Below are 27,579 nucleotides of genomic sequence, written 5' to 3'. Positions count from 1 at the left end.
CGTTACATGCCCGCAGCTACAGACGCACCTGGAGATACGCCGCCAGTTTAGGGCATCAGTTCTGCAGTTTGGAAGAGCTCCCTTTGATCCGGAGCGTGTACTTTTGGTATATATCTTTTGTCTTCTGTATTTTCTGTATGTATGGTTACTCTGGGTACGGCAGGGCCCTGTCCCGTCATCTGATTCTGTATGTCTGTAGAGGCCTGTAGATAGATATGTGGGTTATGGGTTACATCTGTTCAGGTAGGTACGAACGATCTTGCAACTCCGTATGTATGTTAGCCTCATCGGCTTATCTGTGGATTTCAGTATGTTCAGGTTTGCACATGTGTACGCGTGCCGTATCTGTATTAGCTCGAATCTGTAAACACTTATTTTGAAAACAAATATTTTTTGTATAATACGCCAATTCTGATAAGTAGGTACGTATGGGTATCCAGTTAGGATACCAATCGCGGCCCACGGGGTTGGGTCGTGACATGTTTAACTTTACATATTAGATTCATATGACTTTTCAGATGTTCCAAAAAAATCTCGGTGTGTGGGCCCCACCCCAGGAGATAATCTGAGGTTCAAAAATACGGGATATAACAGTTTGCCCCCTCGAGACAAGGCCAAAAAAGAGTGGGATGTGTAAAAAGAGAAAATATTTTACGATGTTCATGGCCAAATAAACTCCAAAAAGAGCCCCCAATGAGCTAAAAAGAAAAATTGATTCAAAACTGGGGGTGAAGTTCACAAGCTCCCAAAGAAAAAAGAAAAATAAATGGAGTCCATTTATCTCCTCTTGCTTTTAAAATTATTTTTCATGACAATATTTAAGTGTTGATGTGTGTGTATATATAATTTGAATATTTTTTTTCATTTATAGCATAATTTCTTTCTACACTTCCATGGACTTCTTTGTTCAGTTCTTTGCCATGGTCGTAATATTTTGAACTGAACACTTTTTAGGACATCTAATACTACATAAGTAGGCTAAAACTTGATTTTCATAGAATGAGATTTTGATAAAACAGATTTGATTGAGTATCATGGGTTATTGAATACCTTTCCAAACTCATATTTATTTATTGATGATTGAAATTATGCTTTTTCTAATCCCAAGTGTATTGTGTTGTCAGGTTATATTGCTCAGTTCTCCTGCTTATTCAAAATCTAGAATTTGCCTTAAGGTGAAATTCTAAATAGATTTTTAAGTTTGAGAAATGAAAATAGGCCTTTCTTGTTAAATAATCACCAAATGGACCTTAATGGTTGCATTCCTATTTTGCTGTTCAGTTCTTACCAAAAGCTTTTCCCTCCCATATTTACGGACGACCTCGTAAAAACAAAAGAAAAAAAAAATAGCCCACAGAATATCCTATCTTTCCTCTGTTTCGTCATAATAATATTCCCTTTATTTCCGTTTTTTCGCCTTCTTTTCATCTGCTTTATTTTTGCGTCTAATATAAGTCTCACTGTCTTCAAGCTCCACACAACACACACGTCCTTCACTCATTCATCTTCCCAAATCTTCAGATGTAAGCATCTCCCTCTTTCTAACTTTCTCTGTCTGTACATGTATCCAATGTAGATGTAAAAGCGTGTGGATCTCTGTGTTATTTGTGTTTTCTTGTAATTCTGTGTGCTGTTGATTGGTTTTCCAGTGAAAGAAATGGTGATGTTCAATGTTACTCGCGTAGAAACGACTCCGTTTGAAGGCCAGAAGCCTGGTACTTCCGGACTCCGTAAGAAGGTAAATCTTAAAATTAATCAAACAGTTCCTTCCTAGTAACTGTTCTTATCAATTTTGCTACATTTTCTATTTGATTTTGTGTACAAGCACCGGTTTTATCTCCTTCCCCTTTCACCCAATCAGTGAAAATTCCACCTGCTTTTATTTGTTTTTTGATCTCGACATCGATCCGCTTTCCAATTGGATTTGCTTGCAATTTTTATGTTTTCCTCCTTAAAGTAGGCATTAATGTATACAAATTGTAATAATCAGCAGATACAGATCCAAGAGCGAATGGGATCTTGTAATAATGGAATGAAAATATCAAATGATGGGATGAGTGCCGCTGTGGAAGTTAATGTGCTTCTGCTAAAGAAATTGGCATGCATCATCTTGTCATCAACTTTTAGAAATTACTGGTATCATGTTGACATGTCCTCATGCATGCTTCTTCCGACATAAAGTAAGCTATTTAAATGAGATCTAGTAAGGAATTCTTACTTTACTATGGTTAAGGACAAAGAGCAGTTGATTAGTTTATGATGGCTTTCTCAGTCCTCAATCAGTATATAGTTTTTGGGAAGGTCTAGAATCTAAACTTGCAAACGTACATTAGATATCGGATTCAGTTGTGTGTGACCAAAAATATTGCAAATTTTATATAGTACTTTATGTGGTAATTTTCTAACATAAAATCCATTTTTTGATTTTTTTAATGAAGATCGATATATCTCTGTGAATTGGTCAAATTCATTTTCTCTAAGCTAGAAACACCGATCAAACTGGGATGGAGGGAGTGGAGTGTTCATGAACCACCAAAAGAGTGCTAATTATGTCAACGAAACATAGTTCCCTACATATCTTCTTTTAGTTTGAGTTATACTAAGAGGGAGTGGGTGGTTTAAAAAGGAAAACACAAACAGGCACACAAATCCGGACCTGCAAAAAGTTGCATTGATGTTCTTAAACTTTATCGCTTTTAGCCAATTGGCTTGTTACTGATTTGTTTTCCTTCACATTCCTGTAAGGATGGAGCCTCAAACATTCATGTGGTTCTTCCGGAGACAGCTGGAACAATAGATTAATTTTTGCGTTATGTTCATCTTCTCCGCAACTCTTTCTGCATTTTGTTTGAATAATTGCAAGGTTGGTAGTTTAAATTGTAGTTAAGGTGACTCACGATTCATGAATAAACCTGAACTTCTGGAAATAGTAGTTCTGCATGATCTTTAGCTTATATGGAGTGTCTTGGCTGGGTGTGCACTGCTATCTTAAGGGTTTTGGATTTTTTGTCTAACATAAAGTTGGATGGACTCTTTCAGGTGAAGGTGTTCGTACAACCTCATTACTTGCAAAATTTTGTTCAGGCAACTTTTAATGCCCTTGGAGCTGAAAGAGTTAAAGGTAAGGAATTTTGTGTTTTCCTTTTCTGGATGAATTCTTTACATTTCTTGCATGTAATGGAAGCCGAGGCGAATCTAGAATTTAGAGGTTCTGAGCATTCATTTGAACGTAAAGCTGTTGCTATTTACACGGTCCAAATAAAGTAAACATTGGCCGGTTTGATCAATTTATGCTTCGGTTCGGATTTATATAGACAAATTGATCAAATGAAAAAATGTATTTCTCAAAAGCTAGTAAGAAATAAATGCTCCCAGGCACACTTCCCAAGAACCCTCTCTCTCCTCCTTCCTAGGAGAGAGAACCACCTCTTTCTGGTGGGCTCCTACTGGAATTTGCCTTATTTCTTTCCTTCCTTCTTAAGTTACCACCTTCTGTGATAGCTTTTCTTCCCTACCTTTTTTCATCCTTTGTTTTTTCTTCTCAAGAATTGGGGAGAACAGGATATATTTCAACGCCGGGTTCAAGTCTTTCGACATCACCAGATGGACATCGGACACTGCAGTTTGGTTTGAATGGGTTGAGAGGAGTCGTAAAATGATGCGAAGGTCATCCATGAGCAACAAGATCATGGAGTGGATATGTTTTACGCTGAAAGAAGCCTCAATAGACCAAAAAGGAGATGGAAAACCACAGAAAGTGATGCAGAGCATTTCTGTACCAGGAAACATAATGAACATGGGAGATATATGAGCATTCTATCCTTAAATAACGGGGGGAGATCATTACTCATCATTCCAGAACCAGTCTTAAATGCTGGTTGGTGCGACATTGCATTTAAGATAGAGAATTTCATTAAATGTCCCAAAAGGCTGCAACTGGTAGGTCCTCTAAGAGTAACTGAAGCTAACTACCCATATGCAAAGGCTGTACGAGATAGTAAATGACAATCAAAGAACCTTCGAGAAACAGAGGTGAAAAGCAAGAAAGGCAACATTGAAGTCAAAACACAATCTAGCACTCAAAAGGACGGGCTGCTGAAAAGATGTCTCGTTGGGAATTTGGAAGTGGAAGCCAAGGAAAAACCTACCTTGTCCGAGATAAGGAGATGGTCGACAACGATCTGGAAGAAAGCTATTGGGGTAAACATATATGAGATGTATGGAGACTTGTTCCTTTTTGAATTTCCCAACAGATATGTGGTCGAACGAATCCTCCAAGGACAATGGAAGTGGAAGAAATACAGATTCAGCTTCGAGTGGTGGAACCCAATGGTGGGATGTGTTTCAAATTCCATTGATGTCAAGGAAACTTGGATCAAAGCAGTTGGAATCCCTATGCACTTGTGGTCGAACAAAGTTTTCCAAGAAATTGGTCAACTCTGTGGAGGATGGGTGGCCACTGAAGAGGAGACAGAGCAACGTCTTCTCCAGAACACAACGTAGAAGACCTTGCAAGCCATAGAACAACCAAATCTGAACGAGATGGAAGTGGCGAATATAAATGGGGATGTGGCAGGAGAAGTGCAGCAGATAAACGAGGCAGTAGGTCAGGGAAAATTAAGGGTTGATGACAAAAATAGAGGTGAAGAAGGTCCAGGTAAAACTGCTGATCATAATGCAATTATGACAATTGAAGATCGGGAGATAGAGGAAGCAGAACCTCTACTTATTCAACGTCTTCTCTAGAACACAACGCAGAAGACCTTGCAAGCCATAGAACAACCAAATCTGAACGAGATGGAAGTGGCGAATATAAATGGGGATTTGGCAGGAGAAGTGCAGTAGATAAACGAGGCAGAAGGTCAGGGAAAATTAAGGTTGATGATAGAAACAGAGGTGAAGAAGGTCCAAGTAAAACTGCTGATCATCATGAAATTGTGACAATTGAAGATTGGGAGATAGAGGAAGCAGAACCTCTGCTTATTCAACAACAATAATCGATTCTTGATAAACAGAGGAGGGCATCTATTTGGGTTCAGCAAAATATGATTAAAATGGGAAAATTGTTGGGGGCAGATTTTAAAGGTCATGAAGAGGAGGATTTGGAATTATTACTACAAGTTGATAGTTGCAGACAAGCAAGAAGAATGGAACCTGAAGCTGTTTGTAAGAAGATAAGATTTAAAGGTGTACAAGAATTAAAAAGTCTTGTGGCCTTTGATGTCAAATTCAAGTGCAGTGGGAATAGAAGCAAGGGGAGGAACATCTTATCTACTTCTTGATGCAATTCAAACTTGTATCATGGAATGTAAGGGGACTGAACGACATAGACAAAAGAAGATTGGTTAAAAGTTTGGTGATGGACTGGAATGCAGACATTATTTGCTTCCAGGAAACCAAGTTGGAGGGGGATATAAGAGAGTTGGTGATGCAGATATGGGGAGGCAGATGGGTGAGATTTGCGTGCTTGGAGGCCAGTGGAACAAGAGGGGGGATAATGATGATGTGGGATAGTAGGAGCTGGAAAGGAGAGATTTTGGAAGTAGGTGCCTATACCCTGACCTGCAAATTTGAGGCACAACTTCAGAATTTTTCTTGCCATATTACAGGGGTGTATGCACCTAACAAATATATTGAAAGAAGGCTAGTCTGGGAGGAAATTGGCTCTGTCAGGGGATTAATGGGAGGGCCCTGGGCAGTGTGTGGGGATTTTAATGTCACTAGATTCATTTCAAAAAAAAGAAATTGCATTAGGAGAACAAGAGGAATGAGGGAATTCTCTGATTTTATTGAGGATATGAAACTAATTGACTTGCAATTAGAGGATGCAAATTTTACTTGGTTTAAAGGGGACAATCATGATATAGCCTCCAGAATTGATAGGATTTTGATCTCTGAAGAGTGGGATGATAGTTTCAGTAATTTGAAACAAATCCCTCTTCAGAGGCTAACCTCAGATCACATCCCACTAGCTTTACAAGGTGGTTCCTGGAATAGGAGCAAGAACTATTTCAAATTTGAAAATTGGTGGCTTGGAACTGTAGGCTTTACCGAGAGAGTTAAGGAATGGTGGAATTCTTTCAACTTCTCTGGAAGACCTGATTTCATATTGGCTTGCAAACTAAAGGCTCTAAAAGTTAAACTGAAGGAATGGAATAAAAGTGAGCAAGGCAACTTAGGCTCTCAGAGGAAGAATCTGTTAGGAAAAATGGCAGAATTGGATGCAGTCCTTGAAGATAGAAGGTTGACAGAAGAGGAGACAGTAAGGAAGGCAACAATTTTTATGGAATATGAGGAATTGATCAAAAATGAAAAAATATCATGGAGGCAGAGATCAAGATCCTTGTGGTTAAAAGAGGGTGACAGAAACACTAAGTTCTTTCACAAAATGGCAAATGCAAACAAAAGATACAACAACATAGATCAGTTGCTTATTCAGGGGGAATTAACTCAGGATCCAATCAGGATTGAAGGAGAAACAGTTCAATGGAGACCTGATTTCAATTTCATAAACTGTCCAGTGTTAACAGAGGAGGAGAAGGAGTTCTTACAGGGAAACTTTGAGGAAAATGAAGTGCTGAGGGGTCTAAAGTTGTGTGCAGTTGACAAAGCACCTGGTCCAGATGGTTTCACTATGGGTTTTTTCATCAAGTGTTGGAGATGTTGAAGCAGGATATCATGAGTGCTTTCCAGAACTTCTATGATCAAGAAATATTTGAAAGAAGCCTCAATGCCACATTCATAGCTCTTATACCAAAGAAAAAAGGTGCTAAAGAACTGAGGGGCTTCAGGCCTATTAGTTTGATAGGCAGCATTTACAAGATATTTTCAAAAGTGTTAACAGAAAGGTTAAAAGGTGTGATGGCTAAACTTGTAGACTCTCAACAAATGGCATTCATTAAAGGAAGGCAAATTATGGATGCTGTCTTAGTAGCCAATGAAGCAGTAGATTCCAGATTGAAGCAGAAGATACCAGGAATTTTGTGCAAGCTTGACATTGAAAAAGCATATGACCATGTTAATTTGGGATATCTCTTGAATTTACTAGAGAGGATGGGTTTTGGATAGAAATGGATCCATTGGATCAAATATTGCATCTCAACAGTGAGTTTCTCAGTTCTTATAAATGGTTCTCCAGCAGGATTTTTCAGTGCACAAAGGGGCCTTAGACAAGGAGACCCTTTGTCACCTTTTTTGTTTTTATTAGCAATGGACGGCCTAAACAATATGGTAAAAACAACAAATGTGAATGGTTGGCTAAAAGGGTTTGATGTTGCTAGAGCTGGCAGAGATAATTTGGAAGTAACTCATCTTCAGTATGCAGATGATACCCTTATTTTTTGTGATGCTGAGGATGAGCAACTGAAATATCTTAGACTGATCTTGGTCCTGTTTGAAGGGATATTTGGCTTACACTTCAATTGGAGGAAACGTTTTCTGTATCCCATCAATGATGTACCAAATATGGAGCTTCTAAATGCAATCTTAGGCGGTGAAGTTGGTACCTTACCAACCATATACCTTGGAATGCCTCTAGGAGCTAAATCTAAATCCACAGAAATATGGAATAATATGATTGAGAAGTGTGAAAAGAAATTTGCAAGATGGAAGACTCAGTATTTGTCTCTGGTGGTAGATTGACTCCCATTAACTCAGTTCTTGATGCTCTTCCAACATATATGATGTCCCTGTTTCCTATACCAGCAGAGATTATTAAGAGGTTGGATAGCATCAGGAGGAACTTTTTGTGGCAAGGGAACAAAGAAATGAAAGGATACCACTTGGTCAAGTGAAAATCTCTATTGACAGGAAAGAGATATGGGGGATTGGGTATCAAGAATCTGAATATACAGAGCAAGGCACTCAGAATGAAATGGTTGTGGAGGTATACTAATGAAAATCAACCTTTGTGGGGAAATGTCATAAGAGCTAAATATGAGGTGGAAGATAGTTGGATGACCAAGGAGGTTACTACACCTTATGGAGTTAGCTTATGGAGATCCATCAGAGTCCTGTGGGATGAATTCAAGCAGCATACCAGGATCAAAGTGGTTAATGGGGAAAAGACTGACTTTTGGAAGGATGATTGGCATGAGGCAGGCAATCTGGAATTGCTTTTTCCAGACATACACAGTCTAGTCTTACATCGACAAAGGACTGTAGCAGAATTGTGGACACCTCAAGGTTGGAGCTTTAGTTTCAGAAGGCAACTTAATTATTGGGAAATCCAAAGAGTGGCTGATTTTTTCAGCACAATTGAGCAGTTCAATGAAATAGAGACAGGGCAAGATGTTTTATGGTGGTAGGATAATAATAAGGGCTCTTTCAAGGTGAATTTAGCTTATAGCAGGATGAACCACCGCAATCAACAACTAAATAACTGACCTTGGAAAAACATTTGGAAAACCAAAATCCTACACAAAGTTGCATGTTTTGTGTGGCTTCTGGCTAAGGAAGCAGTCCTGACACAAGACAATTTGATGAGGAGAGGGATACTTCTATGTTCCAGATGTTTCTTTTGTGGTGAAAAAGCAGAGACAGTTAACCATCTATTCCTACACTGCAAGGTTACAGGACAACTTTGGAGATTATTCTTAAATCTTAAAGGCATATCATGGACTATGCCTGGAAAGATTACAGAAGCACTTCAGAGTTGGGAGGAAGCAGGTTTGCTGGCTAAGAACAGAGGTAGATGGAGGATTGTCCTTGCTTGCATCTGGTGGACAATTTGGAAAGAGAGGAATTCTAGATGTTTTGAGAATGTGGAGAATAGTATGCAGAAGGTCAAATTGAATTGTTTGTTGATCCTATGTTTTTGGTGCAATCAGATATACTCAAATGACTCTGTCTCTATCATTGATGTTTTAGATTCAATATAGAACATGACAGTAGATTTTTGGAGTACTCTTGTAAATATGGTTTTAGTACAGCCTATGTACTGTTTTGCTCATTATGGAATATAGATACAGTTACCAATTTCAAAAAAAATAAAATAAAAAAAAATTGACAACTTAACGCAGAACGTACAACTTGGAAGAAGGAAACTACTTATATCTTATAATTAAAATAAAAAAGGAAGAAAAATAAAGTCAGCAAAAATTAAGAATAGAAAAAAGGTCAACAAAGATCAAGTTAAAAGTTTTACAAAAAGCTTATGAAAAAGTGCACAAGATGGGTTCCAAAATCGCGTCCCTTGATAGCGAAATTTGACCCTTCATTACTGGCACCATATTTACAACTATTACTCCGGGTGGCATGATTAGTGTTTATTATATTTCTTATACATATGTACACAGTTTCAACCGATGCGTCCGGTGGCATGGAACCCACATCATTTTACATAGATCCGCCTCTGAATGGAAGAGCTGATAGATATACCCCTTTTTTGGGGGGTCAGTTGTTGATTTTGTTGTCTTGTCCCTTCTTCTAATCGCACTTTTGTTGTGTAGGTGCTACGCTTGTGGTTTCTGGTGATGGCCGATACTATTCGAAGGATGCCATCCAAGTACTATTAATCAAGTTTTTCCTATGCAATTCTTTAGTTTGGATTGTTTGTTTGCTTTAACTCAATCAATAATATAAAAATTCCCTAATGCGTAAGGGACATTCTGAAACAAAACAGTTTCTTTTTCATGTTTTTATGAAGGCCGATACTTAACTTGCTTAATGGTTATGTCTTAATTGAAGGGTATAATTAAGAATATAACCGCTTTTTTTTTTTTCTTTTTTTCATCGCAGATCATTGCAAAAATGGCAGCAGCAAACGGAGTAAGACGTGTTTGGATTGGTCAAAATGGACTTTTGTCCACTCCTGCTGTATCAGCTGTTGTGCGTGAGAGAGTTGGGGCTGATGTAAGTACTTTGGCTCTAGAGCTACATCAAATTTCTTTTTCCCTTTCCTTTCCTTTTCGATGTTATTGTTTTTCTTGATTCAAGTATCTGTTAACATAATACGTTATACTCGATACAGGGTTCCAAAGCTACCGGGGCATTTATATTGACAGCAAGTCACAACCCAGGAGGCCCGCATGAGGTATTACCGGCAATATTTTCTTAATCAGTTTCTTACTTTTGATGCTTTCTTGCTGTATCTCTCCAACATTATGTGATAACCAATTGTTGAATTGTAAGGTTTTAAATTTCTATTCTAGGATTAATTGATGTTATGGTCCTTTTATGAGCTCTTGTTTCATTCACAGTTAAAAAGTAGTATTTTCTTTTCAATTTACGGCTTGTGCCTTTCTAAATTGTACTCTTAAGAGACCTGAAAATCATGCTACATACAGAGCCATTCCTTTAGCTTTTAGGTTCGTAAAATTAGTATGCTTCTATTTTTTTGATAAAGAACTGGTTTTGTTTATTGCTTGTTTGGACTAAATATATATCTGCATTTTAAAGATGAAAAACAAAACTTACACGTTCTGTTTTGTATTCTCTAGGGAGTTAGCGTTTATTTTTTAAATTTTTTGTGAGGGGGGGAGGACAGATGATGAAATATTCCTTTGTTGCGGCTGATTAAGAACCTATAAGTATATACACACATCTATGTACTTGCCCTTTAAACGTGTTTTATTATTTGGGGGACAAAAGTTACGGTGGGAGAATACTATATTGTTGATGAAATGATTGTAGGTCTCCTTTTAGATTATATAGAATACCTATTAGAGAGTTTGGAATGCCTTTGAATTAACTATTAGCCTCGAAAGGTGCTTTATTTGGAGGACAACGCATGTGGTGGGAAAATGGGTAATATCCTATCAGATTTTTCAGAATTCTTATTAGTGTTTAGACTACCTTGTTCGGAATACCTGTTAGAGTTTTTAGAATACCTAGGTGATAAATTTTGTCAGCTCTTCCTGAAGTGTACAGTTTCTCATATGTATTCACCTGTAGGATTTTGGAATTAAGTACAACATGGAAAATGGTGGACCTGCTCCAGAAGGTGTAACAAACAAGATCTATGAGAACACCACGACAATAAAGGAGTACTTGATTGCCGAGGGCCTGCCTGATGTAAGATGTACTGCTTCCCTAGTACATTTTTGATTTTCCTGAAGTTCTTAATTTGATTGATGAAGTAACGTTTTGATATCTCCCAACTTGAACGTAGGTGGACATATCTACAACAGGTGTATCGAGCTTTGATGGTCCAGAGGGGAAATTTGACGTAGACGTTTTTGATTCAACTAGTGATTATCTGAAATTGATGAAGTATGAATGTTTCTCTTATGTGGAAAAATAAATGTCTTTCTTCTTTATACATGTAAATATGTCCTTCGATATGGAAAGGTCAATCAACAATTTGTTGCAAAGGCACTATTCAGCTATTGCTGAACTTTGAGTATCATTCCCTTCCAATTTGTAAGGGATCTGTGATGAGTCTAGGGCTTGTTTTTGACTGAACACTTATAAGGGATATTGCTTCATGCATTTGTCTTTGGACCTTGTTCCACAGCTAATTTTCATCTTTATTAACTTTCATCTTGTTATTCTATTTTTTTGATTGTTACTTTAATTTGGTTATTCTTTTCGAAATTTGACATTGCATATCTGTTTCCAGGTCAATATTTGACTTCCCATCTATCCAGAAATTGCTTTCCTCTCCAAAATTTAGTTTCTGGTATGCACGTAGGAGACCTTTTTGATGTACATTCCTCAGTCAATTCATTTTCCTGCTAGGAGTATCAGCTATGTACTCACATCTTTTCCCCCTGTAGCTATGATGCACTTCACGGTGTTGCTGGTGTACATGCAAAGCGTATATTTGTGGAGGAGCTTGGTGCAAATGAAAGCTTTCTAGTAAATTGTGTTCCTAAGGTCTTCTCGTTTTCCTTTGCATTAAACCGATCGACTTTCTGTTCTTTCAAATCTATATTTTAGGACTCCTTTTTTCTTTCTATGACATGTATAAGTAATTTAATAGGAGGACTTTGGTGGAGGGCATCCCGATCCCAATCTGACATATGCAAAGGAGTTAGTTGCACGTATGGGATTGTCTAAAACGCATTCTGAACCCAATCCACCAGAATTTGGGGCAGCTGCTGATGGAGATGGAGACCGTAACATGGTCCTAGGGAAAAGGTAACATCTTGTTGATATTCTTTTTTGAACTACAACTTGTCACTTGCCTGAAATTGCATCTTGAATTTTGTTTTTTCTGTTTTTTCTTTTGTTAGATTCTTTGTGACTCCTTCTGATTCTGTCGCTATAATTGCTGCCAACGCTGTACAAGCTATTCCTTATTTTTCTGGAGGTTTGAAAGGTGTTGCCAGGTCTGTATAGCTTTGAGCTGTACATGATTGTTATGCTGTTAATATTTCTGTTCAACAGCTATTTATCTTGTGATGAACTCTGTGAGTTTAATGTGATGCAATGCTAACCTTTCTACAGGAGTATGCCCACATCTGCTGCTCTTGATGTAGTTGCTAAACATCTGAACTTGAAATTTTTTGAGGTACTATATTATTCCATTGACTTCTATATGTTATTTATTTCATCTTTTGTTGGTGGAGGGTTGATGGCATGCTGGATTTTATGTTTTCCATATCTGCCTTTGTTAAGGTACCCACTGGTTGGAAATTTTTTGGCAACTTGATGGATGCTGGAATGTGTTCAATTTGTGGAGAAGAAAGTTTTGGAACTGGTTGGCTTTCTGGACTTAATTCTTGTTTCTAATTTGATACAAGTAGGTTGGCCAATGTAATTGGACACATGAATGCGTTAAATCTTGTTAATTATGTCTTCACAGGCTCAGACCATATTCGAGAGAAAGATGGAATATGGGCTGTTTTGGCTTGGTTATCTATCCTTGCCTATAAGAATAAGGACAACCTCGGGGGAGGTAACCTTGTGTCTGTTGAAGATATTGTTCGCCAACACTGGGCAACCTATGGACGCCACTATTACACTCGATATGACTATGAGGTTTTTGCTCGACAGTTCCTATTTAATGTAAAATGAGCTTTTCTGTGTTGGCTTAACTTAAATCATGCCAATCAATTTCATTTGTTTCTTCCAGAACGTTGATGCTGGTGGTGCTAAGGAGCTTATGGCTCATTTGGTGAAGCTGCAATCTTCCATCGAAGAAGTTAACAAGTAAGCTATCCTTTAGTTTCAAGTTTCCCTCTGGAATACCCAGTTTTTCTAAAGCATGACTTAGGCAATTTTTCTCTCATTATATATTTCTATTCTTTATCTTTACATTTTGATGATGTCCATCCTTCTTATGGGAAATTCCAGAAGAAACTAGCTTAAACAGGGGGTAGTAGGTCTTTCCTTAAACTGTTAATATAACTGTCACGACCCAGCCCCGTGGGCCGCGACTGGCGCCCTACTTGGGCACCCAGACCTGGTTACATGTTCCAGTTACATACAAACGATTAGCCAAAGCCAGTAAGGCTACATAAACAGACTTGGACCATTTCCAGGAAAAATTTCGGCAGAGTTTCCTCTGATTTACGGACTACCCAGTATATCCTGCACGCAGAAAATACCAACAAAAGCCACTCAGGGCTAACAGGACAATATATATATACATATATCAAACGCGGACTGGCCGCCTCGGCGTATAGAATCGCCTAATCAAAACATGCGGACTGGCCGCCTCAGTATATGAGAATCACACAACGACCTGTTCACATAACCGAACCTAAGGACCATAACCCACAACCCTGTCCACAGACCTCTATCAGACCGACAGAATCATATGGCGGGACAGGGCCCCGCCGTACCCGCGCAGCCAAATATACAAAATATATACAGCAACATATGTCTATACCAGAAGTGGACTCCGAATCGAATAAGAGTACTCCGAGGAAGCAAAAAGTGGAGCCTACTGCGGAGGATCACCAAGATCTGTACCTGCGGGCATAAAACGCAGCCCCCGGAGAGAGGGGGTCAGTACGGGATATGTACTGAGTATGTAAAGCACGGAGTACAGAAATATGAATCAAAATCGAAAGCAAATCAGATGTCAAAGTCTGTATCGAAATCATATACATATATATATAATGCAAGTAAAATCATGCAAACGTTTAAGAACGTGGTCGCCACTCCGACGCTGGCGCCACACACAGCATAACACCAGAAGGTTTCAAATCTCCGTACATCCCTGAACAAAATCATAATCATCGGTGAGCGTATCGCATCCCGAGCCATATCACAGCATAACTCCAAACGGAACCCGGCCCTATGGCGAAGCCTTGGGAACCGTAACACAGCATACTGCCGAATTATCATAAGGCGCACGAATCAAAACCGGCCCGGGAACCGGCGAACGAAGTCATAATAAGGCACGAACGGAGTCGTGAGCAAACAAATGCAAATCGTCTTTCAAAATAGTGTTTCAAAACAAAGTAAATTCATAAATGACACCATATTACAAAATAGTCGAATACTTAGTCGACATAAAGTTTCATTTCGCAAGACGTTTCCAAAATGGTCCATATAATTCAAAACGTAGGTTAGCGTATCGGATTGCCCAAACCTACCCCGTAGGAGGATGTTCCAAAGATCCGAAGTAATATGTACAAATTTATTATCAAAGGTGGCCCGAAGGGCAAATCGGGCATTTTGGGGTAGCGGGCCCACCTCGAGTCGAAGTGAGGTGGCGAACATGTTTCTACGAGCATTTATATGCCAAAGGTTATACATTATCATTCCTAGGTTACCCGACCACAATTCGATAGGTTTCGGACGAATAGTGGCATTCTAGCCAAATTGGAGCCTTTAAGCTTCAATAGAATTGAATGAATAGTAACTTTTCTGTGGATCGGGTTTCGAGGAGCAGAAATGCTCCGGAAGGTCACATATTCAACTAACACCCTAAGATATGCCTAATAAAGAATTGGGAAGCTTTACATACCTCTCAGATGTCGTACGCTCCTCCAAAAGTTCCGTCCCGTTTCGTCAAAAATCTGCAAATGGTCAAAGTTACCAAATGAGATCCTTAGGTTTATAAATGCCTTTAACTTCATAATTGCCTACCGAAATTTCGGCAGCACTTCCCCTATAAATCTAACATCCCCGAGGCGTAGCTCGGCTCCTATTTCATCCACTACAACAGCCCACATATCAACAACCAAAACAAACAACAATAACACCATTCTAGTTTCAAAGTTTTACATGATTTCTTAAGTTGGCAACTTTTCATTCAAACCTTCACAACTCCAATTCTATATCTACATAATGGTATGCATTCCCACATTCAAACTTGTATAATCCCATTCTAATTACAAACCATGCCATACACGAAATTGCATAGAAATCCATTATTTTCCCAAATTCTTCAAAACATCTAAAATGTACTACGAACATTCTAACTCACGTCGTTTCATTCCGAATTCATCAACATCGATATAGATTCATATCTAAAGTCTATAACACCCAAGATATACATTGATATACATAAAGATACCGAAGGTATACGCTTTCCGATAATATTCAAAAATCATTTTTCAATGCCAATTTCATTCACCAATTAATCATTTACGATATAAGGGCCACAACAACACATTCTACCAACTTAAACAAGATTAATTCACACCAATTTCCCTATCTATGGCTCACGGCCAAACACACTACAAACACACACCCACGACTTTCTATTTACGTCTAAATTACGGGATTCTCGTCTACTTCCAATCCTTAACACATTCATAGCAATTCTATAACATAAAAGGGTAAGAATTCATACCTTTTCTTGAAACCCCGACTTGTCGAAAACGTCGTCCCCGTGCTAAACTAATTATACCACTTCGGAGAGCGTCTTGAGTACTTCACAAATATGTGAAAACTTTGGATTTTTGGTCACTAATCAAACTTGGGAATTTTCTTTTCTTTCTCCTAAGTGGTTCGGCCGAATGCCCTTTTGGGTGTTCTTGACTTATGATTTTGTTTTTGTGAATACAACTAAGTGTACTCTCATATATATCTATTTAGGGGTCATGTGCATAGCACATGACCCTTTTAAAAATGGGTTTGGGCCAATGACATGGCCGGATCCCCTCTTCCATGGTTGGGCCTCAATAGCATTTTTGGTTTCTTGGCCCAATGCTTAAAAAGTCCCGTTTTGTAATTCCCGAAACTAATTTCCGAAATTCCAAATTTATCCTCGGCCCTCCCCGAGGTCTTAGCATTAAAGATTACACAACCAACATAGTCATATTCTCAAAAATTAATTTATGTCCTTCTAACACCCGAGTCATAGTTATTTCTCGATTTCCAATTGTACGAAAACACGGGACATAACATTCTCCCCCCCTTAAGAACATTCGTCCCCGAATGTTAAGTTAACCTTATAAGGTCTTATGATCAAGGCAGGAGTGTCCCTTTTTAATAATGACATACATAGTTCATTTTATCAATCAACACAACAAACTGAAAAAGAAATTAGATTACCTGTGGATGTCGGAAACAGGTGGGGATATTTCTTCTTCATCTCGTCCTCCGCCTCCCAAGTCATCTCCTCCCGATTATTGTTGCGCCACAGAACTTTGACGGAGGGCACTTCTTTAGTGCGTAGTCTCCGCACCTGCCGATCCAGAATAGATATAGGCTGCTCGTCATAAGATAACTGCTCCGTCACCTGAATGTCATCTACTGGGAATATCCTGGCAGGATCACCAATACATTTCCGCAACATAGACACATGAAACACCGGGTGTACGGCCTCCAAGTCGGATGGTAAGTCTAGCTCATAGGCGACCTCGCCTATCTTTCGCACGATCTGATACGGTCCAATGTACCGGGGGCTCAACTTACCCTTTTTACCGAATCTCATGACCCCCTTCATGGGCGACACCTTCAGAAATACCCAGTCGCCAATCCGGAACTCTAACGGTCGACGTCGTCTGTCTGCATAAGCTTTCTGTCGACTCTGAGCAGCCAATAATCGTTCTCGAATAAGCTTTACCTTATCTACAGCCTCCTGGATCACATCTGGCCCAATCAACTTAGTCTCGCCCACGTCAAACCAGCCAATAGGAGACCTGCATCTCCTGCCGTAAAGGGCCTCGTACGGAGCCATCTGAATGCTGGAGTGATAACTGTTATTATAGGCAAACTCAATAAGCGGCAAATGATCATCCCAGCTGCCCCTAAAATCAATAACGCAGGCCCGCAACATATCTTCGAGCGTCTGAATAGTGCGCTCGGCCTGCCCGTCGGACTGAGGGTGAAAAGCTGTACTGAGACTCACCTGAGTCCCTAATCCCTCCTGAAATGACCTCCAGAAATTTGCTGTAAACTGGGTACCTCGGTCAGTAATAATAGATATCGGGACTCCGTGAAGTCTGACTATCTCTCTGATATACAATCTGGCATAGTCCTCAGCCGAATAAGTAGTCCGGACCGGAAGGAAATGGGCTGATTTCGTCAGCCTGTCCACAATAACCCAAATGGAGTCATACCTGCGTAGAGTACGCGGCAACCCAACAATGAAGTCCATATTAATCATCTCCCATTTCCAGGCTGGAATCTCCATCTCCTGTAGCAACCCACCGGGCTTCTGATGTTCAACCTTGACTTGCTGACAGTTCGGGCATTGACTAACAAATTCAGCAATGTCTTTCTTCATGCCGTCCCACCAATACAAACACCGAAGATCCCGATACATCTTAGTGGAACCAGGATGAACAGAATACCGGGCACAATGTGCCTCGCCCATAATCTGCCGTCGTAAGCCCGCAACGTCCGGTACACAGAATCTGCCGTCGTACAATAGTACCCCTTCAGGCGAGATCTCAAACTGGGTCTTTGTCCTATTAAGGGCCGCATCCCGGTACTGAATCAAAAGAGGATCCTCAAACTGGCGCTGCTTTACCTCCTGAATAATAGATGACTCAGCAACTGGACGAACAGAAATCCCAGAATCTCCAGAATCCACCAAACGAACTCCGAGGCTGGCCAGCTGATGAATATCACGAACCAAATCTCTCTTATCAGGTGGAACATCAGCCAGACTGCCCACGGACTTGCGGCTAAGCGCATCAGCTACCACGTTGGCTTTCCCTGGATGGTACAGAATATCAACGTCATAATCCTTTAGCAGCTCAAGCCATCTCCGCTGCCGCAAATTTAGCTCCTTCTGCTTAAAAATATACTGGAGACTCTTATGGTCCGTATAGATATCAACGTGGACCCCATATAAATAATGCCGCCAAATCTTCAGAGCATGAATCACCGCGGCCAACTCAAGATCATGAGTGGGATAGTTCTTCTCGTGCGGTCTGAGCTGCCGGGAAGCATAGGCTATAACTCGACCGTGCTGCATCAATACACATCCTATCCCAATACCAGAGGCGTCACAATATACAACATACCCATCAGACCCCTCTGGGAGAGCCAGAACTGGCGCTGTAATCAATCTCTCCTTCAGCATCTGAAAGCTGCGCTCGCAGGCATCTGACCACTGGAATTTTGCTGCCTTCTGGGTGAGCCTCGTCAGTGGTGCTGCAATAGAAGAGAAATCCTCCACAAACCTGCGATAATACCCAGCCAATCCCAGAAAACTGCGCACCTCCGTCGGAGTAGTAGGCCTGGGCCAATTCTGCACAGCCTCAATCTTCTGTGTATCGACCTGAATACCGTCTGCGCCGACAATATGACCCAAGAATGCCACTGAAGTCAACCAGAACTCGCATTTAGAAAATTTAGCATATAACTTCTGCTGACGGAGAATGCCAAGTACCGTCCTCAAATGATCTGAATGCTCCTCGGCCGATCGCGAGTAAATCAGGATATCATCAATAAACACAATAACAAACATGTCCAGGAAAGGCCGAAATACCCGGTTCATCAGATCCATAAACACCGCTGGAGCATTAGTCAGCCCGAAAGACATAACTCTGAACTCATAATGCCCGTACCGGGTCCTGAAAGCAGTCTTCGGGATATCAGACTCCCGTACTCGCACCTGGTGATAGCCTGAGCGCAGATCTATCTTGGAGAAGTGTCTAGCACCCTGCAGCTGATCAAACAAGTCATCAATCCGGGGAAGGGGATATTTATTCTTAATAGTCACCTTATTCAGTTGCCGGTAGTCAATACACATCCGCAACGACCCATCCTTCTTTCTGACAAATAATACCGGCGCTCCCCAGGGTGACGTGCTGGGCCTGATAAAACCCTTATCCAGCAAATCTTTCAGCTGCTCCTTCAACTCCTTCAACTCAGCTGGTGCCATCCTGTAGGGAGGAATAGATATAGGCTGCGTATCCGGCATCAACTCAATAGAAAAATCAATCTCCCGCTCCGGCGGAAGGCCAGGAAGCTCGTCAGGAAAAACATCTGGAAACTCACTGACGACCGGGACAGACTGAAAGGTAGGTACCTCCGCTGCAGTATCGTGCACACGAACCAAATGATAGATATAACCCTTCTGGATCATCTTCTTAGCCTTGAGGTATGAAATAAACTTACCCCTCGGCGATGCAGTAGATCCGAGCCACTCTATGACTGGTTCTCCTGGAAACTGAAAACGGACCACCTTTTGTTGGCAGTCGACATTAGCATAGCAGGAAGACAACCAGTCCATACCCATAATGACGTCAAACTCGAACATGTCTAATTCTACCAAATCAGCCTTAGTGCTACGATCATAAATGGTCACAGAACAATCCCTATAGACCTGCCTCGCTACAATAAAATCCCCAACTGGCGTAGCTACCTCGAAAGGCTCTATAGGCTCAGACACGATCCCAATCTTACTAGCAACGAGCGGGGAAATATATGATAAAGTAGAGCCAGGGTCAATCAAAGCATATACAGATCTGGAGAAAACCAGTAATGTACCTGTGACAACGTTTGGCGAAGCCTCCTGATCCTGGCGGCTGGCCAAAGCATATATGCGGTTCGAGGGACCGCTAGAACCTGAAGCGCCACCGCGGCCTCGACCGCGCCCTGCCGGTGCTGGAATACCCCGCCCTCCAGGGCGTGCAACAGATGGAACAGAGGAAGAACCGGCGGCTGACCCTGTCTGCTGAGCCGCATCACCCGAACCACTGGCCAATGGGCAGTCTCTCATAAAGTGGCCCTGACCACCACAAGTAAAACAAGCTCCCGTCGCTCGGTAACACTCCCCGGGATGAGACTTCCCGCAATGTGGACAACGGGGTCTAGGTGGTCTGGCCTGACTGGGACCCCTGGATACCTGCGAACCTGCCACTCTGGAGCTCTGACCGGCCCCAGACGGTCCCGTACTGTCGAATCTCCGGCTGCCTGACTGAGTACCCCGGCCGGAAGAAGGAAGATATCTGTCAGACGGCTGCTGCTGCTGAGGCTGTCCGCCTCGAGAATCCCCTGAATAACCCGCGGATCTAGCCCTCTTGGGCGGCCTCCTGTCTCTATCTCTGCCAGCAGGATCAGATCTGCGACGGTCCTCCATACCCATCGCATAGGCCTGAAGCCGGGAAATATCCATGTCTGTCTGCAGTGACACGGCCATACAGCTGTCTACCAAATACCGGTCCAATCCCATAACATAGCGGTGCATCCGATCGGACATGTCTGCTACCACGGCCGGTGCATATCGGGCCAGAGAATCAAACTCAAGACTATACTCTCGAACACTCCGACCCCTCTGCTGCAGGCGTAGAAATCGATCAGCTCGTGCCCGCCGTAACTCTGGTGGCAAAAAGTGGCGGGTGAATGCTGTCACAAACTGATCCCAAGTGGCTGGAGGGGCACCCTCTCCCCTAGACAGCTCCCAAGTCTCATACCAATGAGTAGCCACATCTCGGAGCCTGTGTGAAGCCAGCTCAACTGACTCGGTCTCAGAAGCCCTGACCAAATCCAGCGAGCGTCGCATCCCCCGAATAAAGTCATGGGGGTCCTCATCGGGCTTAGACCCGAAGAACTCTGGAGGGCCACATAGCAGAAACTCCCGAACTCTCAGGCTGTCCCGCCTGTCATCGTCATCATCGTCCCTCCGCCCGCGTCTGCGAGCCTGCCCTGCTACCAACGTAGTCAGCAACTGTACAGCCTCCCTCAAGGTCCGATCCTCCGCCCCTGGCTGAGGAGCTGGAGTCTCAGGTGCGGGTACACGGACCTCTGGAGCTGCTGAAGGTCCTACTCCAGGCTGTACTGGTGGGGGTGTAGCAGACCCCTCAGACTGTGGCACATCCTCAGGCAAATCATATACACGAGCCCGGGTAGCTCGCTGTGCCTGGCTAGTCTCCCCAATCCTCGCCTTGCCCTTCTGGGCTGCCGTTGCCTTCTTCGGAGGCATCACTGCAAACACGAAGGCGAGTCAGATCAAAATCATCCTAATAGCTCAGCTCTATCGCACGATCTAAGATTACAAAGAAAGTAACATCCTAAATGCCCTGTAGTTTCCCGTTTATAGATGTGGTGCACAACACATCGATAAACAAGACTCTACGAGACACGGCCTGTAGACATTCCGAGGACAAACCGCTCTGATACCACTTTTGTCACGACCCAGCCCCGTGGGCCGCGACTGGCGCCCTACTTGGGCACCCAGACCTGGTTACATGTTCCAGTTACATACAAACGATTAGCCAAAGCCAGTAAGGCTACATAAACAGACTTGGACCATTTCCAGGAAAAATTTCGGCAGAGTTTCCTCTGATTTACGGACTACCCAGTATATCCTGCACGCAGAAAATACCAACAAAAGCCACTCAGGGCTAACAGGACAATATATATATACATATATCAAACGCGGACTGGCCGCCTCGGCGTATAGAATCGCCTAATCAAAACATGCGGACTGGCCGCCTCAGTATATGAGAATCACACAACGACCTGTTCACATAACCGAACCTAAGGACCATAACCCACAACCCTGTCCACAGACCTCTATCAGACCGACAGAATCATATGGCGGGACAGGGCCCCGCCGTACCCGCACAGCCAAATATACAAAATATATACAGCAACATATGTCTATACCAGAAGTGGACTCCGAATCGAATAAGAGTACTCCGAGGAAGCAAAAAGTGGAGCCTACTGCGGAGGATCACCAAGATCTGTACCTGCGGGCATAAAACGCAGCCCCCGGAGAGAGGGGGTCAGTACGGGATATGTACTGAGTATGTAAAGCACGGAGTACAGAAATATGAATCAAAATCGAAAGCAAATCAGATGTCAAAGTCTGTATCGAAATCATATACATATATATATAATGCAAGTAAAATCATGCAAACGTTTAAGAACGTGGTCGCCACTCCGACGCTGGCGCCACACACAGCATAACACCAGAAGGTTTCAAATCTCCGTACATCCCTGAACAAAATCATAATCATCGGTGAGCGTATCGCATCCCGAGCCATATCACAGCATAACTCCAAACGGAACCCGGCCCTATGGCGAAGCCTTGGGAACCGTAACACAGCATACTGCCGAATTATCATAAGGCGCACGAATCAAAACCGGCCCGGGAACCGGCGAACGAAGTCATAATAAGGCACGAACGGAGTCGTGAGCAAACAAATGCAAATCGTCTTTCAAAATAGTGTTTCAAAACAAAGTAAATTCATAAATGACACCATATTACAAAATAGTCGAATACTTAGTCGACATAAAGTTTCATTTCGCAAGACGTTTCCAAAATGGTCCATATAATTCAAAACGTAGGTTAGCGTATCGGATTGCCCAAACCTACCCCGTAGGAGGATGTTCCAAAGATCCGAAGTAATATGTACAAATTTATTATCAAAGGTGGCCCGAAGGGCAAATCGGGCATTTTGGGGTAGCGGGCCCACCTCGAGTCGAAGTGAGGTGGCGAACATGTTTCTACGAGCATTTATATGCCAAAGGTTATACATTATCATTCCTAGGTTACCCGACCACAATTCGATAGGTTTCGGACGAATAGTGGCATTCTAGCCAAATTGGAGCCTTTAAGCTTCAATAGAATTGAATGAATAGTAACTTTTCTGTGGATCGGGTTTCGAGGAGCAGAAATGCTCCGGAAGGTCACATATTCAACTAACACCCTAAGATATGCCTAATAAAGAATTGGGAAGCTTTACATACCTCTCAGATGTCGTACGCTCCTCCAAAAGTTCCGTCCCGTTTCGTCAAAAATCTGCAAATGGTCAAAGTTACCAAATGAGATCCTTAGGTTTATAAATGCCTTTAACTTCATAATTGCCTACCGAAATTTCGGCAGCACTTCCCCTATAAATCTAACATCCCCGAGGCGTAGCTCGGCTCCTATTTCATCCACTACAACAGCCCACATATCAACAACCAAAACAAACAACAATAACACCATTCTAGTTTCAAAGTTTTACATGATTTCTTAAGTTGGCAACTTTTCATTCAAACCTTCACAACTCCAATTCTATATCTACATAATGGTATGCATTCCCACATTCAAACTTGTATAATCCCATTCTAATTACAAACCATGCCATACACGAAATTGCATAGAAATCCATTATTTTCCCAAATTCTTCAAAACATCTAAAATGTACTACGAACATTCTAACTCACGTCGTTTCATTCCGAATTCATCAACATCGATATAGATTCATATCTAAAGTCTATAACACCCAAGATATACATTGATATACATAAAGATACCGAAGGTATACGCTTTCCGATAATATTCAAAAATCATTTTTCAATGCCAATTTCATTCACCAATTAATCATTTACGATATAAGGGCCACAACAACACATTCTACCAACTTAAACAAGATTAATTCACACCAATTTCCCTATCTATGGCTCACGGCCAAACACACTACAAACACACACCCACGACTTTCTATTTACGTCTAAATTACGGGATTCTCGTCTACTTCCAATCCTTAACACATTCATAGCAATTCTATAACATAAAAGGGTAAGAATTCATACCTTTTCTTGAAACCCCGACTTGTCGAAAACGTCGTCCCCGTGCTAAACTAATTATACCACTTCGGAGAGCGTCTTGAGTACTTCACAAATATGTGAAAACTTTGGATTTTTGGTCACTAATCAAACTTGGGAATTTTCTTTTCTTTCTCCTAAGTGGTTCGGCCGAATGCCCTTTTGGGTGTTCTTGACTTATGATTTTGTTTTTGTGAATACAACTAAGTGTACTCTCATATATATCTATTTAGGGGTCATGTGCATAGCACATGACCCTTTTAAAAATGGGTTTGGGCCAATGACATGGCCGGATCCCCTCTTCCATGGTTGGGCCTCAATAGCATTTTTGGTTTCTTGGCCCAATGCTTAAAAAGTCCCGTTTTGTAATTCCCGAAACTAATTTCCGAAATTCCAAATTTATCCTCGGCCCTCCCCGAGGTCTTAGCATTAAAGATTACACAACCAACATAGTCATATTCTCAAAAATTAATTTATGTCCTTCTAACACCCGAGTCATAGTTATTTCTCGATTTCCAATTGTACGAAAACACGGGACATAACAATAACACAATGAGATTTTAGACTGATCCTGTGCACCCAATGACACTTGGAGCGGTTATAGGTAGCATCATCTAAGAGCTCTACCTGTACCACAATGTATTTGTGGGTGTTGTTTTTTTTTTTTTTTTAAAAAAATAAAATCTTTTTGTTGATTCATCTAGTGCTTCTCCTTTATTTAATAGAGACCTTGATGTGTCATTTGGGAGACGATTTTTCGCCCCTTACCAGCATATATCTATCTATGACTCCTTCCCTCAAACTGAAAGCCGTTCGTAGTAGGAGTTTCAGGAGAATTTTCTATACCAAATTGTAATCTTCTGCGTGTCTTCCACTTTTCATCAAGTGTTCTAACTGTCAGGATGATCTTAGAGCCACAGCCTTCTATTTCTAGCTTAGTTTGACAGTTGTAGCACCTTTAACCCGAAGGTGGTAGAATATAGCAAAAAGACCAGTAACGAATTTGTGTATTTTTTTTCCATTTAAAAAAAAAGTAAATCTAGTGCTATTATTTACTTGAGAGCTACTGTGTCATTTGGGAGACGAGGTTTTGCCCCATAACCCAATCGATCTATGACTCCTTCCTACAAACTGAAGTCCTTCTGTAGTAGGAAATAAAGGAGAATTTCCTATACCAAATAGTGATTTTTTATAACCAAGAAATGCCAGAGGGCCAGTGGCGCATAGTTCAAAGCTCGGTGGATAATTGGCTTGCCCCTCTACCCTTTATACCGAATCATAATCTTTTGCATGCCTTCCCTAATTTCATCAAGTGTTCTAACTGACAGGATGACTTTAGAGCCTAGGCCTTTTATAGATTAGTTTGACAACTGCAGCACCTTTTACTTTTGAAAACTTGGTTCATGGTTGTGGCCATCGAGTCAAATCTTTGACCGTCTTTAGTACATTTGTATTATAGTTTTGTCATCATAAACATAATCTTCTACTCATGTCAAATAATGGGATTTCATGAAAAGGGGTTGTTTTTACTCCATGATATACATACCATGAAAAGGAGAAATCAGAAATCTATTACATGTGGGCACCGGTTGCATTGTTTGGTCTTTCATTTAAGCCCCGCACCTCCCTTCTCCCCTATAATGAAGAATCGTTTAGATCTTGGTTTTTTTTCTAAGGGGTGATTTTGTGAATAAACCAATGCAAACCTTTGTCCAGATGACTCACAATCTCCTGCGCCAAATAAATGAAATGTGATGAGTCAAATCGATAAGCTTTCGATTGATTTTGGGTGCTGCCAAACCAAATTCGACCAGCCAAGGGGCCATCTTTTCCTCTGTGGTAGATTCACCCTATTCAAATTTAGCTGCACCAATGGACCGGGAATGGTTTAATCTCTAATTGAGTTTCCATGTCTATTAAGTTTTGCTATGGTTGTTCTTCCACTATAGTGGTCTCTGCTTAATGGTGACTTAAGGTGTCTGGTTTCTTTGCTTGCTTTATTGGGATCCTTTTTAGATATCGGCAGCTTGCCAGCTTGGCATGCTTTTGGTAGTTTTCCATTTTCATCTATATAGCCCCATTGCTGGTAGCCCGGTATGTAAGAGCTAGGCGTTCTCCATATTTAATATCTTAAATGATAGCTGCTTGATCATTTCTATTTTGCCGAGTTCACAAATTTATGCCAGATCTTCATGCTAGATACATGCAAAGTTCTAATCTTTTTCCAACTCATACAGCATTATCACCTTACTCTTATGCTACTTATCAAAAGGAGAAAATGATGTTACTGCGATAGATGTTCTTTTAGTTAGAAGCTTAATCTTTTGTAATCTGAAACCCAAATCTAGAGAGCATATATTCTAATTCAAGATTGTGATAGTTTCAAGCGTTACCGAAGAACAAGAAATGTGACACTAAAAAAATATACCTCCTTTTATAATTAGAAGAATGTGAGAGCCCAACTTTTATTTGTTAGATTTTCCTCATTAGAGACCAAACTTTTTGAAGTTGAAAACATTGGCATGCTTTTTTTTTTTCCGTTTAATGTCTACCATATTAAAAGTAAGATTACTTTCCAATGTCAGTAGAATTCTTTTTCCTTGGATTTTCTCTCTTGGACCTTTATGGCGAATTTTAAAGGTGGCAACAGTTATTATAAGATGTCCTGTTGTCATGTAGGTACTTATTATAGAACATAAAGATTCAATGCCATTGATGTGTCTTTTCAATGTGTAATACTTGACCTTGAGATAAATTCCTATACAGGATTCTAAAGGGAATCCGTTCAGATGTTTCGAATGTCGTGCATGCTGATGAATTTGAGTACAAGGACCCAGTTGATGGTTCGGTCTCAAAGCATCAGGGTATAAGATATCTATTTCAAGATGGATCACGATTGGTAAGGAAGCTCCTGCTCTAGCATTACTCAAAATATGGGAATTTTGCTTAGGAATGAAAAATATAGAGTTAATTGGGGATTCAAATTATGTTCTGAGCTGATTTCCTTTTTATTAAAAAAATTAACTAGCATATAAAGAATTAACTACCTTATAAAGTGGAGTGAAGGAAAAGCTTTTATGGAAACTGTTGTTGGGTGCATATGATAATGACTTTTTGAGTGTAACTTTTGGTACTGTGCTAGGTGTTCCGTCTCTCTGGAACTGGCTCGGAGGGTGCTACTATCCGTCTCTATATTGAGCAGTACGAGAAGGATTCATCCAAGATAGGAAGAGATTCTCAGAAAGCACTTGCTCCCCTGGTAAGTAACGTTGGAGTGTTTTTTGTCCACGCCTCTTATTTTTCTCTGTTTCTGCTAAACGAGATTTATCTTGTTACAGGTGGAGGTTGCTCTTAAGCTATCAAAAATGCAGGAATGCACTGGCCGTTCTGCCCCAACTGTTATTACATAAACTTTTTGAACTTTTTGTGTATGGTTACTTGCTTTTGTACCTTAAGAACTAAATAATTGAATAATCATACTGGCCTTACTGGATAAACACCAGTAAGGACAACTTCTCTTTCTTCCCAAACCTCATCTCAGTACTAGGATGGTAACTATTGTGTTAAGCAAACTCCACCAAAGTCTATCAGTCTGAGGGTGAAAAGTTGTACTAAGCTCCACTCTAGTGCCAACTCCTTCTGCATAGACCGCTAGAAATGAGATGTAAACTGAGTGCCTCGATCCGAAATGATAGAAATGGGTTGTCACGACCCAAAACCCACCCTAGGCGCAACATG

The 27,579-nt window shown here is 41.1% G+C and overlaps 1 protein-coding gene across 1 annotated transcript; it reads left to right on the top strand.

The window, feature by feature from the left end:
- The first annotated feature begins 1,228 nt into the window (after positions 1-1,228).
- Positions 1,229-27,371, top strand: LOC132640825 (phosphoglucomutase, cytoplasmic-like). The gene is made up of 19 exons (XM_060357605.1): positions 1,229-1,523; positions 1,650-1,738; positions 3,040-3,121; positions 9,450-9,505; positions 9,739-9,852; positions 9,971-10,033; positions 10,894-11,013; positions 11,111-11,211; positions 11,561-11,620; positions 11,718-11,817; positions 11,924-12,081; positions 12,177-12,272; positions 12,391-12,454; positions 12,562-12,643; positions 12,749-12,924; positions 13,019-13,095; positions 26,608-26,740; positions 26,984-27,100; positions 27,180-27,371. The coding sequence occupies exons 1-19, from the start codon at positions 1,244-1,246 to the stop codon at positions 27,249-27,251; spliced, it is 2,040 nt and encodes a 679-aa protein (XP_060213588.1). The 5' UTR covers positions 1,229-1,243; the 3' UTR covers positions 27,252-27,371.
- The last annotated feature ends 208 nt before the right edge of the window (positions 27,372-27,579 follow it).

Source organism: Lycium barbarum, chromosome 5 (assembly GCF_019175385.1).
Source record: "Lycium barbarum isolate Lr01 chromosome 5, ASM1917538v2, whole genome shotgun sequence".
Lineage (NCBI taxonomy): Eukaryota > Viridiplantae > Streptophyta > Magnoliopsida > Solanales > Solanaceae > Lycium > Lycium barbarum.
Note: the sequence above shows the minus strand (reverse complement) of the source record. Positions and strands in the feature narration are given on the sequence as shown.

What these genes read in the sequence shown, in the direction of transcription:
- LOC132640825 (XM_060357605.1), top strand. Translation starts at nt 1,244, where the DNA reads ATGGACCTTAATGGTTGCATTCCTATTTTGCTGTTCAGTTCTTACCAA. An exon ending in TCCATCGAAGAAGTTAACAA is followed by an intron (nt 13,096 to 26,607) that starts GTAAGCTATCCT and finishes ATTCCTATACAG; the next exon opens with GATTCTAAAGGGAATCCGTT. An exon ending in TTCAAGATGGATCACGATTG is followed by an intron (nt 26,741 to 26,983) that starts GTAAGGAAGCTC and finishes GTACTGTGCTAG; the next exon opens with GTGTTCCGTCTCTCTGGAAC.